The 20,190-nt window shown below is 36.4% G+C and overlaps 1 protein-coding gene across 4 annotated transcripts in view; it reads right to left on the minus strand.

Annotated features, from left to right (window-relative positions):
* Positions 1–13,745: 13,745 nt before the first annotated feature.
* The window catches only part of QSER1 (glutamine and serine rich 1), an 84,619-nt gene continuing 78,174 nt past the window's right edge, over positions 13,746–20,190 (minus strand). For 3 of the 4 annotated variants that reach the window (XM_040495512.1, XM_040495514.1, XM_040495511.1), the window contains 3 exons: positions 19,717–19,869; positions 18,386–18,481; positions 13,746–17,408 (listed from right to left, as the gene is read on the minus strand). In XM_040495512.1, the coding sequence (XP_040351446.1) occupies positions 17,268–17,408; positions 18,386–18,481; positions 19,717–19,869 (390 nt within the window). In that variant the 3' untranslated portion in view covers positions 13,746–17,267. Of the gene's footprint in view, positions 17,409–18,385; positions 18,482–19,716; positions 19,870–20,190 lie in introns of those variants that run through there. The other variant, XM_040495513.1, reaches the window with a different exon arrangement.

Consider the following 20,190-nt stretch of genomic DNA (forward strand, 5'->3'; position numbering starts at 1 on the left):
TTTTAGATTCATAAGCATTTAATTCCTCTAATTAAAAAAGAATTCAAGGGGCACCTAGGTGGCTCAGTTGGTTAAGTGTCTGACTCTTGATTTTGGCTCAGGTCATGATCTCAAGGTTCATGAGTTTGAGCCCCATGTTGGGCTCTGCACTGACAGTGCAGAGCCTGCTTGAGATTCTCTCCCACTCTCTCTGCCCCTCCCACACACACTGTCTCTCTCTCTCTCAAAATAAATACACTTAAAAAAAGTCAAGATACTGTTTATTACCCAAGAGTCAACATCAGTTAATAATAGCTTATGTCCCTCAAACTTCTCTTCAAATGATCTTTAAAATCCTAAAACTAAAATGGGTAAACATTTTCCAAAGCTCGAGTGCTTGGGTGGCTCAGTAGGTTAAGCACCCAACTCTTGATTTCGGCTCAGGTGTTGATTTCCTGGTTGGCAAGATCCAGCCCTGAGTTGGACTCTGTACTGACATCTCGGAGCTTGCTTAGGGTTCTCTCTCTCACTCTCTCTCTACTCCTCCTCCACTCGTTTTCTCTCTCTCTCTCAAAATAAATAAATAAAATTAAAAAAAAATTTTTTTTCCGAAGTTAACTACCTCAAACTTCTTTTCAAATGATCTTTAAAATCCTGAAACTAAAATGGATAAGAACAGCCTTTGCCAATAGCCATGAAACACAAAGCTTAGGGGATGCCTGGGTGGCTCAGTCGGTTGAGCATCCAACTTCAGCTCAGGTCATGATCTCACAGCTCATGGGTTCCAGCCCCACATTGGGCTCTGTGCTGACAGCTCGGAGCCTGGAGCCTGCTTCGCATTCTGTGTCTCCCTCTCTCTCTGCCCCTAACCCACTCGCATTCTGTCATTGTCTCTCTCAAAAATACATAAACATAAAAAAAAACAGAACAAAAAAACACAAAGCTTAGTACTCCAACTATTCCTCTTGTCTCACTGGTTGCTATTCCTCTGTCTCCTTTCCTTTGATATCTACTTTCCTCTTCTCTCTGCCTACTAATGTTCAAGTGTCCCAGAGCTCAGTCCTTCGTCCCCTTCTCTATTATTCACTTCCCTGTCCAGTCTTGTGTTTTTAAAAACCTCTTGAAGACTTCCAAAATTGTATCTCTAAACACTTCATTAAAACTCCAGCCTCATTTATCTACTGCCAGCTCCCCATCTCCACTTGGATGTCCAGTACACATCCCAAACTTAACATGCCCCAAAACAAACTCCTGATCATCCCCCCTCTAAATCTGTTCCACACCAACTTTCTCCAGCTCAGTTCATGGCAGTGCCGGCTCTCTAGTAGCTTAGGCCAAAAATCTTGGGGTCATCCTTGACTTCTTTCTTCCACTCCCTATACCCAATTCATGAGAAAATCTGTTGGCTCCATATTTCAAATATATCCAGAATCTGACCACATGCCACTACCTCCCTTCCTACTACCCTGGCCTGAGTCACTACTGTCTTTTATCTGGACTGCTGCAGTAGCTTCCTTGTTGACCTTGCTTTTCTCTTTGTCCCCACCCTTTTCAGTCTTTTATCAAGGCTGCTTGAGTAGTCCTTAAAACATAAGTGACGTTATGCCACAGATTTCCTTTCTGCAAAGGCTACCTACGCTGTACCTTTCCCTCATTCCATTCCAGCTACACTAGCTTTCAAACCTGTTCCATGAACACACCCGGTACACTCCTACCTCCCGGCCTCTGTACGGCTGTTCAGTGTGCCTACAGGGCTCCTTGCCCGAATACAGACATGGTTACTTCTCTCAAATTCTCCACATTTTCGTTTAAATGTCACCTTCTCAACAAGGGTTTCCTTAACCATCCTATTTAAATACTGCAGTCACCACCTCATCTTCCATAGCATTCCTCAGCACTCTGGGTCTCTCTTAATTAGGTCTTTCTCTCTTTTACAAATTTCTTATCTCTTTCTAATAGATATATTGACTTTTAAAAAAATTGTTTATTTATTTTTCAGAGAGAGAGAGAGAGAGAGATGGAGAGAGAGGGAGACAGAGAATCCCAAGCAGTTCCGTGCTCTCTGCACAGAATCCGACTCTGGGCTTGAACTCAAACACTTTTACACCATGACTTGAGTTGAAATCAAGAGTTGGAGGCTTAACTGACTGAGCCACTCGGGAGCCACATATACTGACTTTTAAAAAAAATCTATTGTGTATTGTCTATTTCTTTCCCCTCCCCCAATGTAATCTCTATGTAGGTAAGATACATTGATGTAGACTGAGTACCTGGAAGAGTGCCAGGCACACAGTAGGTGTTCAATGAATAGTTGATGAATTAAGGATTGAAAATGAGACTGTCCTTTCTATGCTATTAGGTTCTTTTATTTACACTGCAGAATTGTCCCATAAACTCCATTTTGAGTTTTTTCAGGTTTTTTTTTTCATTCTTGAAAGAGGAGAGGTCTTTTTAAGTCTAATATCTGCTTTAAAACAGGGGAAAGAGATCCTTCTTGGATCTCCACGTTATACACTGTTGTGTTGTTAAATGCCTTCTCTCCAATCTTTCGACCAAGAGCTCATTGGTGTACATTTACATGACTAGATCCGTAATCCAACATCCCGAGAGCTTCTTTTCTGTGTTTGATGAAATATTTGTACAAGGGCCAGCTTTCTAACTTTATATTTGATCCAGTTCCCACTCCATGTACATGGCGTGACTGTATTCAGTGTCTTTCCTATTGCAACTTCCTCCTGGTGGGGAATTACCTCACCACCTACTGGCTTATGTTTAGTGTGGAGGTACGTGCCCTGAGGCTTTCCAACACCTGTGGCTTTGGAAGGAAGGCCTTTTGAATGTGGGGAGGGTGTTTTAATTGAACTGCTCCACTAAAGTCTCATGACCTATCCTTTCTGCCACCCTTTATTTCTCTGAATTAGGAGTTAATAGCTGGAGTCTGCCAAGATCTCCATTTACTCACCCTAGCAACATCCTGCCCTGTTCGGAAGAGTTGAAGATTATCTCTGGTATTTCTCTTCAATCTTGTCTCATTCAACACTCTGTTTAGCAGATTTTTTTTTTTTAAGTTTGGAGCATTTGGATTATATCTATTTGTTATTGCAGATTTTTTCCTTATTTTTAAGTTCCTCTGGTCTTTTCAGTGGCAGTTTGGCAGGAACCAATTATAAAGTTGGTGCTCGGAAGTCCAAGAGTATATAATTTAATAATTGCCAGTAGGGTGTGTACAAAAATTTTCCATCTCTTTTGCACTTGGAAAGAAGCTTTCTAAATGCTTTCAGGATGCAGCCAGATTTGGGGACTGCTGGAATCGATCAGTGAGGCTTGTATTTAGGATTTAGAGGAAAGGCAAAATCTTGTGCTGATTATAAATGTACCCGAGAGCAATTAAGCAGGACCCTCAACTGGTCACCACTTAGCTGCTTTTTTTGCTGCAGTTCATTTTTTTTTTTTTTTTCAAAACCAAAACACATTACCCAGAATACCAAGATACTGAAGGTATCCAGCCAGCATCACTGCTTGAGGGGTGTTTCAAATTAGGGGTTTTTTTCCTTGTTACTTCCCAATATTTTAAGGGAACCATTCTTTATAGGATTCAGTGTTGAGTACCATAATTTTATTAGATCTTAATTATGGGACTTAATCATTTATCCATTTAAAAAATATGTATTGATTTCTTTTCATGTGCTAGTCCCACAGGTAGATCCAGGCTCTGTGAGGCCTGAAACTTATCACAAATCTGTGAGTCTCATTTATTTATTTATTTATTTATTTAAATGTCTACCCATTTATTTTGAGAGAGAGAGTGAGAGAGGTGATCTGGGGAGGGGCAGAGAGAAAGAGAATCCCAAGTAGTGTGGAGCTCGAAGTGGGGCTTACTCGCACGAACCAGGAGACCACGACCTGAGCTGAAATCAAGAGTCAGACGTTCAACCAACTGAGCCACCCAGGTGCCCCATGTGAGCCCTCTTAAAAAAAAAAAAAAAATAGAAGGAGAAGGAAGAGAAAAAAAGGAGGAAGGGAAAGAGGAGAATAATACAAAATTATAAATTCAAAATTGGTTACAGACTTCTGTTTCTGGAAGGATGGAATAGAAGTACATTTCCCTGTTCTTCCTAGTAAGTACAACAAAAAACTCTAGATACTATTATAAAACAAACATAAGAAGACTCTGAATGGTGTAGAAAAAGAAGACATACTGGCTAGGAACCAAGAATGACATGATGATGAGTTGTTTTGTTTTTTGTTTTTTTTTTTTACCTTGTATATTCCAGGCTTAGAGCTGAAGAAGCCAGGAACCTGGATACCAATGAGCATGGACAAAAAAGCCCCTGCAAAAGCCTGCTCCCTCTAGCCAGGTATGAAGACTTGAAGGTAGGACGACTTGTTTCTAGTCATGGCTCTGCCATTAACAAATGTGTCTTGGAAAACACTCTCTCCAGCTCTCCATTTACAGCCAATAGCTGAGCCACCCAGACACCCCTAACAGAAACTGTTTTAAAAATCTTTGTTAGGGAGCACCTGGGTAGCTCAGTTGCTTAAGCCTCTGACTTCAGCTCAGATCATGATCCCACAGTTCATGGGTTCGAGCCCTGAGTCAGGCTGTGCCTGGAGCCTGCTTCAGGTTCTGTGTCTCCCTCTCTCTGCCCCTCCCCTGCTCACACTGTCTCTCTCTATCTCTCTCTCAGAAATAAATAAACATTAAATATTAAAAAAAATTTTCTATTAGGGCACCTGGGTGGCTGAGTTGGTTAAGTGTCTGACTTTGGCTCAGGTCATGATCTCACGTTTGTGGGTTCAGGCCGCATGTCAGGCTCTGTGGTGACAGCTCAGAACCTTGGAGCCTGCTTTGGATTCTGTGTTTCCCTCTCTGTCTGTCCCTCCCCCACTTGCGCTCTATCTCTCTCAAAAATAAATAAATAAACATTAAAAAATTTTAAATTAACATTAAAAAAATTTAAAATGATCTTTGTTTATCTTTTATTTATATTTACCCTTTTTGTGGCATTTAGATACGTGTACTTCGAGTTTACATTTCTCTGGGACATTGACTGAAATATTTGATTAAGGCTCTTAGAAGTTATGGGCCAAGGGTGCCTGGCTGGATCAGTTGGAAGATCATGTGACTCTTGATCTCAGGGTCATGAATTCAAGCCCCATGTTGGTGTAGAGCTTACTTAAAAAACAAAAGAGAGAGAGAGAGAGACAGAGAGAGAGACAGAGACAGAGAGAGAAACTGACCCTAAGGACACACAGTGTTTTCAATTTATGAGACAAAAACTTAAAATCAGCTATTATAAATATATTTACAAAACTGAAATAAAACATGTTTAGAGACTTAAAGGAATTATGAGAGCAATATCTCATCAAATACAGAATATGAATAAAGAGACAGAAGTTATAAAATAAAATAAAGTTGAAAAGTATAATAACTGAAGTGAAAAATTCACTCGAGGAGTTCAACAGCATATTTGAGCTGGCAGAAGAGAGAATCAGCACAGTTCAGGATAGATTAGTTGAAATTATTGGGTCTCACAAAGAGAAAGAAAAAACTGGAAGAAAATGAGCACCTCAGAGACACGTGGTACACCATCAAGTGTGTGAACATACCCATAATGAGACTGCCATGAAAAGAGTAGAGATAGAAAGGGCTAGAAAGAATATTTCAAGAACTAAAGACCAAAAAAAACTTCCTAAATTTGATAAAATCTGAATCAACACATTGAAAAGTTTAACAACTTCTAAGTAGGATAAAGTCAAAGAAATCCAAACATAAGCTGTCAAAAGACAAGGAGACTCTTAAAAATAGCAAGAGAAAAATGTCTCATTACATACATGGGATGCTCAATTTGATTAACTTCTCATCAAAAATCATGAAGTGCAGAAAGAAGACATATTCTAAAGTGCTGAAAGAAAAAGACTCAACCAAGACTTCTCTATCTAGCAAAGCTGTTCTTTAAAAAATAAAGGAGAAATTGAGATATTCCCAGACATTATTAAAGTGTTATGTTTATTAAGCTAATTGTTTAACACATAGTATATGCTTAACAAACCTTTCTTCTTCCTGTCGTATTATGTATCCCCAATTTTTATTTTTTAATTAATTAAGTAAGTAAGTAGGCTCCATATCCAGTGTGGAGCCCAATGAGGGGGCTTGAACTCATGAACCTGAGATCAAGACCTAAGGTGAGGGGCACCTGGGTGGTTCAGTTGGTTGAGCATTCCACTCTTGATTTTGGCTCAAGTCATAATCTCAGGGGTTGGGATTGAGCACTGCATCAGACTCCACACTGAGGTGGAGACTGCTTAAGATTCTCTCTCTTTCTCTCTACCCCCTTCCCTGCTCACTCTCTCTCTCTAAAAATACAAAATATATATATATTTTAAAAAGAACCCTGAGCTGAGATCAAGATTTGGATGCTTAACTGACTGAGCTACTCGGGTGCCCCCACTCCTAATTTTTCAAAGTGCCCAAGGGGCTCTTGGGTGGCTCAGTCGGTTAAGCGTCCAACTTTGGCTCAGGTCATGATCTTATGGTTTGTGAGTTTGAGCCTTAAGATGGGCTCTCTGCTGTCAGCATGGAGCCTGCTTCAGATCCTCTGTCCCCTTCTCTTGCTGCCCCTTCCCTGCTCGTGTGCTCTCTCTCCCTCAAAAATAAATAAACATTAAAAAAATATAAAAATAAATAAAAGGGCCCAGGACTGGGGTGCCTGGCTGGTTCAGTTGGTAGAGCTCACAACTCTTGAAATCAGTGTCAGTGTTGTGAGCTCCAGCCCCATGTTGGGTGTAGAGATTAAAGAAGAAAAATCCTCAAAAATAAAAAATAAAAAATAAAAGGACCCAGGATGACTGGCCCAAGTATCAAGAAGAAATAATTTCTGTTTTCACTACTAGTTAATAAATCTTAGCTTATCTTCATCCTAATTTTTATTGTGGTGTAAATCTCAAAAGCAGAGCACCTTGTATGGAATGGGTACTTTATAAACTAGGTAATGAATTATAAATATTGTTTTCCAGTTAGCCAAAAAATAATATTGTTTACAAAGAATGGGGCTTGGGAGCTAATGTCTTTATAGACAGTGAATTAATAGTAAATTACATCCACTAAGCTAATCATCTACTTTCTTTAACAAAATACATACACACAGAGCACTTAGGGCATGGACCATAATGGCATACTTACCAAGATAAACATTGAGTGGGATGTCAGATTGTGACTTCAAAGTTCAGAACAAGCAGTCCTAAATCCAATGACAAAACTTTCTTTTGTTTAAAGAACTGGATACAATGTAGTTAGTAAATCACTTTCCTATAATCTCAATATATAATAAAAACCTAATCATGCCAACATGCGTATTTGGAGTAATGTTTAATTCCCAATTGAAGGAAGTTTTGCTGCTCTCTGATTTAGAAAAAAACAGACCTTGCTCCTATTAAGGTTAATATTTATAAATGTTACATATAATAAGAAAAAGAAAAAAATGGAACATGAAAAAAAGGACCAAGGGACAACAAAAGGTAAAAGAGAAATGTATTCCCTAATATTTCATACCTATAATAATACCTTTAAAAAAACTAATCTGGGGCGCCTGTGTGGCTCAGTCAGTTAAGCGTCCAACTTCGGGCTCAGGTCATGATCTCATGGTTCATGAGTTCAAGTCCCGTGTCGGGCTCTGTGCTGACAGCTCAGAGCCTGGAGCCTGCTTGGGATTCTGTCTCCCTCTCTCTCTCTGCCCTTCCCCTGCTCACGCTCTATCTCTGTCTCACAAATAAAGAAAATAAACATTAAAAAAATATTTTTTAAAAATTAAAAGTTTACCAAAAAACCCCTGAATTTTAAAAATTATTTTTGTTGCTTAAGCTATATATATATATATATTATATATAAAATTATATGTGTATATATATATTTATAAAATTTTTAAAATATTTTATTTTTAGCAATCTCTGCACCCAACATGGTGCTGAAACCCAGAAAACTGAAATCAAGAGTTGCATGCTCAATGGATTGACACAGCTAGGTGCTCCCTATTATTTTAATTACATTTAATTATTATTTTTATCACATGCAAACATGGTATAAAACTCATGGTATAGACCATTGAATTTTTTGCATAAAATCATACACTTAAAGTTTTTAACAGCTGGAGATTGACATCTGGCATGATAGTGTGAGGAGTTCCATTGACCCATTAACCAGTAAACTGGTAAAAGTTATTTTCAAAAAACAACCAATTTGAGTTGCCTGGCTGGCTCAGTCAGTGGAGCATGCAACTCTTGATCTCGGGGTTGTAGATTTAAGCCCCATGTTGAGATTACTTAAAAATAAATTCTTTAAAAAAAAAAAACATTTGGGGCACCTGGGTGGCTCAGTTTAGCATCAGACTCTTGATTTTGGCTCAGGTCATGATCCCAGGGTTGTGGGACTGAGCCCTGAGTCTGGCTCTGCACTGAGCGTGGAGCCTTCTTGAGATTCTCTCTCTCCCTCTGCGACTCCTCCACTCATGCTCTCTCTCTCTCAAAAAAAAAAAAAAAAAAAAAATTAGGGAAAAAAAAAAAAACATTAAAAGGTCCTAGGTATAAATAAAAGGTGAAGAAACATTTATTCAAGAAAAGGTGTGAAAATTGGGGAAGAGAGAAATTGGGAAAGGAGGGTTTATTTAGGAAGGAACTGATAGCCTGTTTTTGCCTATGTGAAGTTCAAAGTGGCAAGGCTTTGACCTCTATGCTAAGAGAGTTTTACTGTGGTCACTTCTCTATGGTAGAAGAGTTATATATAAACTATGTTCTTGCTTCTGGATAGACCAGAGATATTTTTTTAAATATAATTTTTTTAAGTTTGTTTATTTTGAGAGAGACAGAGAGTGAGCAGGGGAGGGGCAGAGAGATAGGAAGAGAGAGAATCCCAAGCAGGCTCCGCACTGTCACAGCAGAACCCAATGTGGGGCTTGAACTCACAAACTGTGAGATCATGGTTAAGTCTGATGCTTAACCAACTGAGCCACCCAGGCACCCCAGACCAGAGATCATTTTAAGCCAGTCAGTGCTGACTATTTGCAGGGCAGGCTTCAGCTTTTCTGTCATAACTGACACCTCAGTTATTGTCATGGACTGAACGTTTTTGTTCCTTGCCCCCAATTCATATGTTGAAGCCCTGACCCTCAATGTGGTGGTACCTGGAAGTGAAGCCTTTGAAAGGCAATTAGAGTTATATGAGGTTGTAAATTTGGGGTGCTCATGTTGGGGTTAGTGCCCTTAGAAGACACCAGAGAGTCTCTCTGTCATATGAGGACACAGCAAGAAAGTAGTTATCTACAAGCTAGGAAGAGAGCCCTCACCATCAACTCAACTGCTGGACCTTGATCTGGACTGACAGCATCTGGGATTGTAAGAATATAAGTCTCTGTTGTTTAAACTACCTAAGTCTGTGGTATTTTGTGATAGCAGCCCAAGAAAGCTAATATAGTGGTGCTCAGCTACCAGTCAGTGATGACTTCTCGTGTTTCTCATTTGGATCGCACAGTATTTGCTCATGAGTGTGGGCATTCTTTAAAACGACAAATTTTTGCTTTGCAATGCTTTGTGAATGGTGCTTTAACACATAATCTTTTTGATAGTGAATTGTTTGCAAACTCCTGTGATAACATTAATGCATTTGTAAAAAACCTTAACTTCCTGACTTCTACTTAAATCAAATAACGTTATCTTCTAATAAACTCAATGGAGGACTGGCATTGAAAAGACTTTTACTGATTGGCCCATTAACAGTTTTTAAGTCATTGATGAAAAGAGTATGTAAACAAGGTTAATTTTAAAAATACATTAGAAAGCCAAGTTCTTTCGGCTAAGTTGTTGCTAGTGTTTTTAATTCTCTTGCTTCACTGCTTAAAGACAGCTGCTCTCTGATGATAGCTCATTCACTTCCATAGATTAAATGGAAATTAAATAGAAAAATTAGGAGAATGGACTTTGGTCTGTTGAGAAGCACAGTGATGAGAGGTTTTCTTTTAAAGATAGAGAAAGCAGGTAATGGACCACTGACATTAATGGCATTTTTAAAAAGACTTTATTATTTAAAAAATTTTTACTGTTTTATTTTATTTTTGAGACAGAGTGAGTGGGGGAGGGGCAGAAAGAGTGAGAGGAAAACAGAGGATCTGAAGCAGGCTCTGTGTTGAGAGCGGAGAGCCCAATGAGAGGCTCGAACTCATGAATCGTGAGATCATGACCTAAGCTGAAGTCGGACACTTAACCGACTGAGCCACCCAGGCTCCCCTAAGATTTTATTTTTAGGAACTCTCTACACCCAATGTGAGGCTTGAATTTACAACCCTGAGACTAAGAGTCACATGCTCCCCTGACTGAGCCAGTCAGGCACCATACTAATGGCATTTTGAGCCACTTACAGGCCAGCTTGAAAACACTGTCCAAATGAACACTCATGTATAAATCACCCATCTATTCAACACATACCTATTAAGAGCCTATTGTGTAAAATACTTCGTGCTGTTGGAGCGAGAAAGGTGAAGATGATGTAGATATGACCTTAAGTACTTCACAAGTGACTGGTGAGAGCAGATGTTTCTAATCTTATACTACTGTCACAAGGTAAACTAAGCACTGCCAGGGGGGGTGTGTGTATAAAATATCTGCTTAATGATTTTAATCTAAGTCTTGCAAGTTAGTGAAAGCTTGGGAATAATGTGGTAAAGTCATTCTTCCTGTTCTGCTCTATCTCTTTGGTGCTACTGTTGAACAGCTCTGCATTTCTCCCAACGTTCCAGTCTCTATAGAATCAAAGAACATTAATAGTTTTAGAAGACTTTGTTTCTTACCTCACTTTCAGGATGAGAAAATAGACACAGACTAGGCTTCACATAACATGTCTGAGGACAGAGCTAGTTTAGTGGCAAGTAGAAACCATTTTCCTGAAAACAAAGTATTATGCCTTTTTCTTCATCCAGGTTTGTGTAAAATTTCTCCCAACCTTTGAGACTTGGCTTAATCATTACTGCTTCCATGAAGCTTTGCAGGATGCTCCCCAAGTAGATAAACACTCCCTCTCGAGTATTTTGCTCACAATGAGTACTTCTAACAGAAACATTCATTCACTTTTACTGGAACTTTGTTCTCTAATTATTGCAGCTGGAGTCTCAAGCCCAAAAGAGAGGAATGTGAAATCAGGGTCCCTGGGCTGTCTCTGCAGATGAGGACAAAATGTAAAAAATAATGGCCACTACATTGCACTTTTTCATAAAATACCAATATTCTATTGTACAAACTCTTGGTATTGTCGCTTTCTTTTGACGCTGCAGTTGCACATTGCTCACTAAAGTCATTAATGCCTTTATTGCAAAATGCAGTGAATACTTTCCTGTTTTTACCTTTTAATGTTCCATGTAACTTTTCTTTCATATATCCAGTTATTCATTAAATATTTAATGAGATCAGATATTGCACCAGATGCTGGGAGTGCAATGATGAGCAAAACACACATAGGTCCTATCATATCACAGTAAAGAGCACCAGTCAAGTAACCATAACAAAGTGTGGTAAATGCTACATTACAGGAATCACAGGGCACATTATCTGGGCCAGAGGGTTAAAACCTAATCTGATCCAAAAGAAGTGATATTAAAGTGAAACCTGAAGAATTAAAAGATGAAGGAAGACTAGTTCAGCAGAGGGAACAAGAACTACCAGAGGCAAGAAAAAAACACACATTTGAGGAATTTAAAGATGTTCCTTAAGCCTGGGCCACAAATGGGGGAAAAAAAGGAGGAAACATTTCATTTCATAAAGTGCTTTTAACTTTATAAGAGTCTGGGTTAAAAGCAATGAAAAGACACAGAAACATTGTGAAGAGAGGAAGGACAAGGAAGAAAAAGTTCCTTCTTGCTACAATTTAAGAAAAATTTCTACCATGTCCATTATTTTTTATTCTAGGTCTTAAATGATTTTCATTGTTGCCTTATTCTAAATATTGTAAGGAGCTAAATTAAAAGAAAATCTGTATTTGCTACGGGTGAAAACATCTCAGTGTGTTACAGGTAAATTATATGTAAAACAGAAGTGATTCTTGCAAAGCAATTTCTGGACTCCTGATTAACATCACAAAATAGGTAAGGTTTAACAACAGACTACTAGGTAATTCTATCTTCCTTTTATTTGAAACCGGTCAGCTCTAAATTATTCATGCTAACTGAACAGATATATATATATATATATATATATATATATACACACATATAACCTAAAATGAACAATAATCCAGATAGTTTCTATTTCCCTTTGGAATGTGCCTTTTCATTTTCATTTAAACACAAGTATCTCTGAAATCTAAGAATTTACTTAAAGTCACACCACAGAAAAGGGCTAATCGCTAATACCTAATTTTGTGACCCATCCCAAATTGGGAATTGAAAGCATGTTCTGGGCTGATGTTAAGACTTAATATTGAGAGTGGTTTATACCTTTTTCTTTACATTTTCATATTTTGTGACTTTTTTTCATACAATAAGTATGTAACTTTATTATTTTTCTGGTAATAAAAACATTTCCATATGGAAAACAAGTCTCCTCTTACACGTATTTCTTGAGAAAGTCAGGTTAAATAATTGATTTTAGAGAGCTCCTCTGAGATACAAAATTCATTTTAAAAAACACTAATGGGGCACCTGGATGGCTCAGTTGGTTAGTTGGTTAAGTGTCTGACTTTGGCTCAGATCGTATCTCAAAGTTCCTGAGTTCGAGTCCCACGTCAGGCTCTGTGCTGACAGCTCAGAGGCTGGAGCTTGCTTTGGATTCTGTGTCTCCCTCTCTCCCTGCCCCTCCTCTGCTCATGCTCTCTCTCTCTAAAATAAACATTAGAAAGAAAACCTTAGGGGCACCTATGGCTCAGTCTGACTCTTGGTTTCAGCTCAGGTCATAATCTCACAGTTTTGTGGGTTAAGCCCCACATTGGGCTCTGCACTGGCAGCTGGGAGCCTGCTTGAGATTCTCTCTCCCTCTCTTTATGCCCTTCCCCCATTCGCACTGTCTTTGTCTCTCTTAAAATAAACTTAAAAAAATTAAAAGAACATTAAAAAAATAAAAAAAAAACACTAATAAAAAGAACCAGAAAGTAACAAGACATTAATAAAGCAGTGTAGAAGTGTTATCATTTAGGTTTGCAATATAATTTTAATGACTATTTTCTACGATATTTGAATAATGACTATTTCTGAAAATTAACACAATTTTAGCAACCAATGGAGAATAAAACAGGGACGTTACAAAATTTTAAAACAATTTTTGATAGAGATCATTGATTGAAGATTTGGTTTTGAATAATGTAAAATAAGTCAAGGATTGAAATGTGCTTTTACAATCAAAATTAATTGGGGTGTCTGGCTGGCTCAGTCGGTAGAGCATGCAACTCTCGATATCAGGTCGTGAGTTTGAGCCCCACGTTGGGTGTAAAGATTCTTGGAAAAAACTATTTTAAAACACAGCAAATATGCTGAGCATGTATTTACTTGGAATACTTAATGTTTTAAAATAGCATATGAAGGTAAAGGCAGGATATTATTACTCTGAAAATTAATGAATCAGGATAAACTCGTTTTTACATATTCAATAGTTAATATAGATTTGTACCTAATAACTTTACAATAGGACTTTACAAAATAGGTGTTGTGTGAAGAATCTATAACATGATGATGCTTTTAGATAATAGAATACCTCAGTTTTCAATTCTTAAAAAAAAAAAACAAACCCTCAAAACATTCTGATTTTGTTGTTTAAAAAATTGTTTTCATTTTAATGATCTGAGTTAGTAACAAACAAATATACAAAATTGTCTTTCACATTTCCATACATTGTGTTATGGACCACTTAAAACTCTGGGCTACAAATGCAGGTTTCTTTGTATCCTTAACTTCAATCATTGTCACTTATAAATAAAGGTGATTTTCGAAAACATGCATTTGTGAACATAGATGCCAAAAGTTGTACATGTAAGTTAATGCACAACCAATAGTGTACATTGTTCATTTGTGCAGTTACGTGTCAAATGCAATTGACATGGGTAGAAGCAGTTATCCCGGGACAGTTCACTCTGTTTGAAAATCATTTTTGAGAAGCAGATGAAACTGTAGTTCAAAACAAAAACTGTATTCTACAAATACAATAAAATTCACAACTTGCACATCTGAAGCAACTTTTGGGACCCAAAGCTGATTTAATAACCCTGCTGCTACATTGGGTTTTTATTGGTGTATCTTCAAAATCATAGATTGGAAAACAGCTGTTTCAACAAAAATAAATATATATATTAAAAGGAAAGTGAGACTTTAAAAAATGTGAGGAAAGCTTTGAAACCAGTAATAATATATGAGTCACCTATCATTTTCAAGTTTTAGAAACTTAAAGAAATTTAGAAACTTAAAGATAATCTGAACGTCTCCTGTTTTAAATTAAGATTTTTGCACCTCACCAATGTTTTCTATTTGATAGTGTAAAAGAAGAGTGGACAGTTTGTATTGTTGACTTACTATGATAAATTCACATCATCATAAGTTTGTGACTTCATTAGAGATCAAATAAGTGGAAACTGGATTATTATGAAAATGGGAACAAGGAAGCTCCTTCTACAACCACCAGTCTGAACTACAAATAAACACCAACACAAACTGATTTTTTATATTATTTCCAGATATATCTGCAGGAAGGAAAATCCAATCTTTCTTAAAAATGTTTATCATTGGGTTGTGGCAATGTGTGCTTTACCTCTTTAATTCTATCTACAACCTAAAATTATTTCTATACTACAAATTTCAAACTCCGTGGCAAGGAATGTGAATGCTAATCAGCTAGGTATTTATTCAACTTCATACAAAGAAAGGACTCATGAATGGTTATCATAATAATAGTCCCACTTTTTGCGAAGGCCCGAGTTTGAGGCCCTTGCCTATATTAATGATCAAATGAGAGAAGACAGTGCCAAACAACTGGGTCTCCTGCAGGCAGTTATCACAGACTTGGCCTCTGACATTATGAAAACACTTGTTTTACTAAAATGAATACAACTGCAAACATTTTGAGGACAACTGCAGTTGAAGAGGAAATGGGTTATTTTCTATAGGAAACATAAGATTAACTTTAAGGAAATGTACCTGTTTTCCATGGGCCTTAACAAGGAAATGTGGCTCGTGATTTCAAACATGTACTTCAAGTGTTACCTAAATGCATGATGGCATTTCAACCATCAATGATTCAGGAAAGTTAAACTGAGGGAGGAAAGACATGTACTTATGTACTTAGAACACTACATTAGGAGATGTAGTTATCTACTCTGCACTTTGGAAACGAAAGAAACCGATTCTGTCCAGAGTCAATATCAGAAAGAAATATGGCTGCTTCCTACTCTTCTCCACCTGGTGAAATTAATTTTATGATGCTCTCACTGGTAAGTCTCTCATTTGAGTTAGGCAAAATGAATCTAATAGGTTATTTTTGTTTTCAAAATCAACTATTTAAACAGGTCTTTTTAGAAACTTTCAGAAGTGGAACATTTAACCCTTGAGAGAAACTTCTATTATTATCTCATCTAATGGCAGGTACAAGGATTGTTGGATTAAGAATTATTGCTTTTAATAAGATAACCATCAAAAATAAATATGTAAGCTTAACTCACTCATTTTCTACCCAATGCTACAATGTTTTACTCTCAAATCAAGTCACATGTTATCTTTAATTCTTTGCCAATTTAGCAAGGTTTTAAGTATAAGAAGTTGGCCTGTTAACTCAAAATCAAGACAACAGCAATGTCCACATAAGCATGTCTTATTTGGGCATTGAGCAGTAACACTGCTTTCTTGATAGGGCTTAAGGCACTAAACGGTGGTAAAATAAACAAAAAGTATGATGATTAACAACTTCTTTAGAATCCTAAAAAAGGAGATCATTTAGAAGGACACTAGTAAATCTTTTTCTCAAACAAATAAGGCATCCTGTTGGCAAACACAAATAAAACAAAAGGTCATGTTGAACCTAATACATTCACTGTCTCAGCTATACTACTTGAAACACTAGCTATCAAACTAAAGAAAGCTACAACAGCATGTATAAAGGTTGGAAAGGCACCAAAGGAGAGTTCTACCACTTGCAGTTCTAAGAGTTAGGTAAGCTGTGTTTAACACTGCATGTAGCCTAATCATAAATTTCATTCTTCCAAACGTATAACGTGGTGAATTTTGATTTGACAAATCAGTTTATCAAGTACTAGTTTAGTAAGAAATTTACTTTCATGAATAAGAAAATTACTGCAGTGTCTAACACAACTCCATTTATAAAGCTAAACTAATTCTAGTACTGAATGCATATTGTGGATAACACTGAAGCAAATCTGTATAAACAAAAATGGTTACCTCAAGATAGAATTCACAATAGAAATTCCATATATAACTAAATAAGATTTACTGAAAATAATGGAAAGTGTAGTACAGATACATCAAACTTAATTATAACCACAACATTTTCCTTGTGAAAAATACAACTATTAGTGAAATAAAATGTACAATTGAAAATTTTTCCAAAGGAAAAACAGTATAAACGAAAATATTCTTCGAGATAGGGAAAATAGTATGTCATTGTTTTTCTCATTACAATATAATTGACACAAAAAGCAGTCCTAGAATTGCACCAATTCCACATCCAGTTTCCTGAACATGTTAAGAGTAAAAGGAGTTCGTAAAGCAGAATGCAGTTTCTGAATTTCATATTTTAAATTGAGGATATTCTCATACAAAATGTCACATCACACCAGATCTGTTTACATAATGTACAATACTTTCCATTTTGTGGCCAGACATGAATATAAACATATGCTTTCTGTGCCACCTCTCTTTCATTCTGGTATTTAGTCAGAGTCAGGAAAAAATAATCAAGTTACGTAAGTGTTATTTCTCTAGCCATAAAGAAAAATTATATTTAGTGCATGCTTCATCATTTGTCAAAAAACATTTCTGAAAATAAAACTCAGTTACCCAATGGTTTACAAAATAGAAAAGTCATTCATTAGGATAAAAACGTGGTAGGGTTTTAGGTCCATTTCCAAAGGACTGACTTCCTGGGCAGCACCGCTGTCCTTCAGCAGAGGTCATGATGCAAGTTCTATGGTCAAAGCAGGTGTGCCCGCAGGAGACCACTGCCTGACATTCAGTTATCTGAGGCTCTGCACCCCCTTCAACCACCCGCCTCTGCCAGTTCATTAGTGCTATAAAATAGACGGAATTTTTGTGGAAATGTTAGGAACATTTCTGCTGTACATGATTTAGAAGTTCTCCAAATTTTTCAAACAGGTCTTCTACCCATTTTACATTTTTCATACAAAGTTGAACAATTTCTTCCTGTCCTAAGTCTTCATTTCTTTTCTGCACAGAAGAAATCTAAAATAAAGAGAATTGCCACATTAGCTTATACTTATCCCTTTATTAGCTCTTAATAAGAGCTCACTGTTTCTAGATCTCGAATGAAAAGGATTTATGAATCCACCTACAAATACTGCTTTAAAAAACAAATTCCATCCATGGAGAATGATTATGTCACATAAATTCAGGTGAAGTCTAATCCTATCATTTTTAGTTCCAGAAGGGCAAGGAGGAAGCTAGAAAAAAATGGCTCAAACTTTCTCAATTGCTTCCAGTTGTGTTAAATTTAAGTGGCCAATTTTGGGGTCAATTCTACATTTCAGAGCATTGTAAAAATATTCAACATATATTGCACGACCATCTTTCCAGCACATTATCATCAAACACATCAAGTATAGCCTTGGGCCAACTTAACTCTTTATTAAAAAACTGGTAGTGCTGGTCAAAAAAGATACTACTGTCTAGAACCATTAAACCTTTGAGGAAATTGAACTTTATTATCCCACCTACAAAGTGGTAGTATGGTCATATATAATTTCTGAGCAACCTTAATTATGATACTTAAAAGTTACAATTAAATTTTAACTATCATTTCTTCCTGCCAAGGCACAAAAATCCCTTTCTCTGCAGTTAAGTGGGATGAGGCCATTCTAGTGATAAGGAAGACAGCAGGATGTCAAAGCAGTGCCTGAAGTGAATTAAAGCAGGATCATTCTGTATTATGGGAGAAGAAAATGAAATAAAGTACCATTTATTATGGCAAGGTAAGTAAGCATAATAGCTTAAAAACATTACCACTTACAGCTTCCCTAAGAGCCTCAGATTAATATGAGCACAACACATAACAGAGATACTCAGAATAACATTATTTACAGGACAATAGAGGGACATATTTTTCAACAGTTTTCTTTAAAACATTAAAAAACCACGATAGGTATGGAATCCTTAAAAGTTCAGAAAAAAATTTTCATTTTTAAATAAGTGAAAAAAATTACCTCATCTTTACATATCAGATAAACATGATATTTGTAATGATGGAGTGAATGATACAAAGAATACAGCTGTATTTTCTCTGGATCAACAGCAAACTCCTATAAAAAGAAAAGAGTTTATAGGTATATTTATTTCATGGAATATTTGAGCTGCGAATACTTTTTCCAAGAACACTAGACCAAAAGTCTCAATGGAAATCTTAAAAATAAATGACTAATATGGCTAGATATATGCTTAAATATGGACAAGAGGCTTATTCGATTAAGAATTTAAATTGTATTTTAAAACCTTCACTCTTTTTCCTGAATATAAACACACACTATTTCAAAAAGTTTAAACATAGAAAAAATTTAAACAGTAAACATGTCAGATGGCTTATAAAGTATAAGAATCTATAATCTCTTGCTTTAGAGATAAACAAGATTAACAGCATGGTATATATTCTTTCATATTTTCCCTCGAGGTATATACTACGTATTAATAACTCTCATTCTGTAATGGGAAGGAAATCCTACTATACATGTTGTTCTGCAACTCTATTTTTTAGAACTTATTTTTTCCTAACTAAAACTTGAATATCTATTTATTACATATATCCCCCCTGCCACTATAAATGATATGAGGGCAGGGATTTTTGATCATTTTTCACTGTTATATTCCTAGTACTTAGAACTGTATTTACAAACTGTAGGCACTCAAAATATTTTACTGAAAGAATGAATGAGTCTCTTTTTAAAAAGTACATAGTATTACATTACCTGGATGGCTCTTTGTCCAATCTCCTACTGGCAAAGCATAACTGGATTGCTCTTACAAACAACTGCACAATGAGCAAGGGCATATGTTTTTATGCATTTGTGAATCTGTTTCTACAGAATATATTTTTGATGTGGAATTGATTGGTAAAACTGTTTTCTGAAAAGGCAATAATTTAGACTATGTTTGAAAATGAGTGAATTCCAATTTCAATAATTTTACAGATATGGAATATTGAATCTCATGGAAATGTGTATGCTCACTTATCTATATGCATTTGTATCCAATGGTAAAAAGTATATATAAAATATAAATACAGGCATCAGGTGATTCCTTGCCTATTAATCTAGTTTAAAAATCTGCGAGCACTAACCACATGCAGATACCCTGCTGAACGATGGAGAAACACAAAGAATAAGACCAAATCCCTGTTCCTTGAGCTGGAGCTGCTCATGCGTATCTGAAAAGATTTCATATTTACAACAAAATTTAGTAAAATATTTGCTTGTTTCAATGTTTTAAATAGGAATTATATTAAGTGGAAAAGGTATAATTTTATCAATCAATATCTACTTACTTGTGCAGATTTGGTGGTTGTTTTAGAAGTCCTTAGAGTTTTCTTATTATAAGCTTTGCCATTCATTTTGATTTTAGAAATAGCAGAACCCCCACTTTTTGCTTTAGAGTCACGGGTAATTATTGTTAGTTCAGGAAAACTTTCCAAAGCATTCTTTAAAATAAAGCAAAAATAACTGACATCAGAAGAAAACTAAACTACTTTCAGCTATTCAAAATTTATTTTAAAAAATACAGAAAAAAATACATACATACATTTATGCTTAGTACACACACGAATATGCAGAGGGTACAGATGGCATGTGGTAAATATATACAATACAGATATATACACGGGTATTAAACATAGCTACAAATTCTTTGTAGCTCTTCCATCAAGATGTGGAATCTATTTCCTCATCCCTTAAATCTGAGTGAGCCTTATGACCTGCTTTATGCCAACAGCACATGGCACTGTAGGGACTCCTTAATGAGG

This window comes from Herpailurus yagouaroundi, unplaced genomic scaffold (genome assembly GCF_014898765.1).
Source record: "Herpailurus yagouaroundi ecotype Mexico unplaced genomic scaffold, PumYag 187, whole genome shotgun sequence".
Lineage (NCBI taxonomy): Eukaryota > Metazoa > Chordata > Mammalia > Carnivora > Felidae > Herpailurus > Herpailurus yagouaroundi.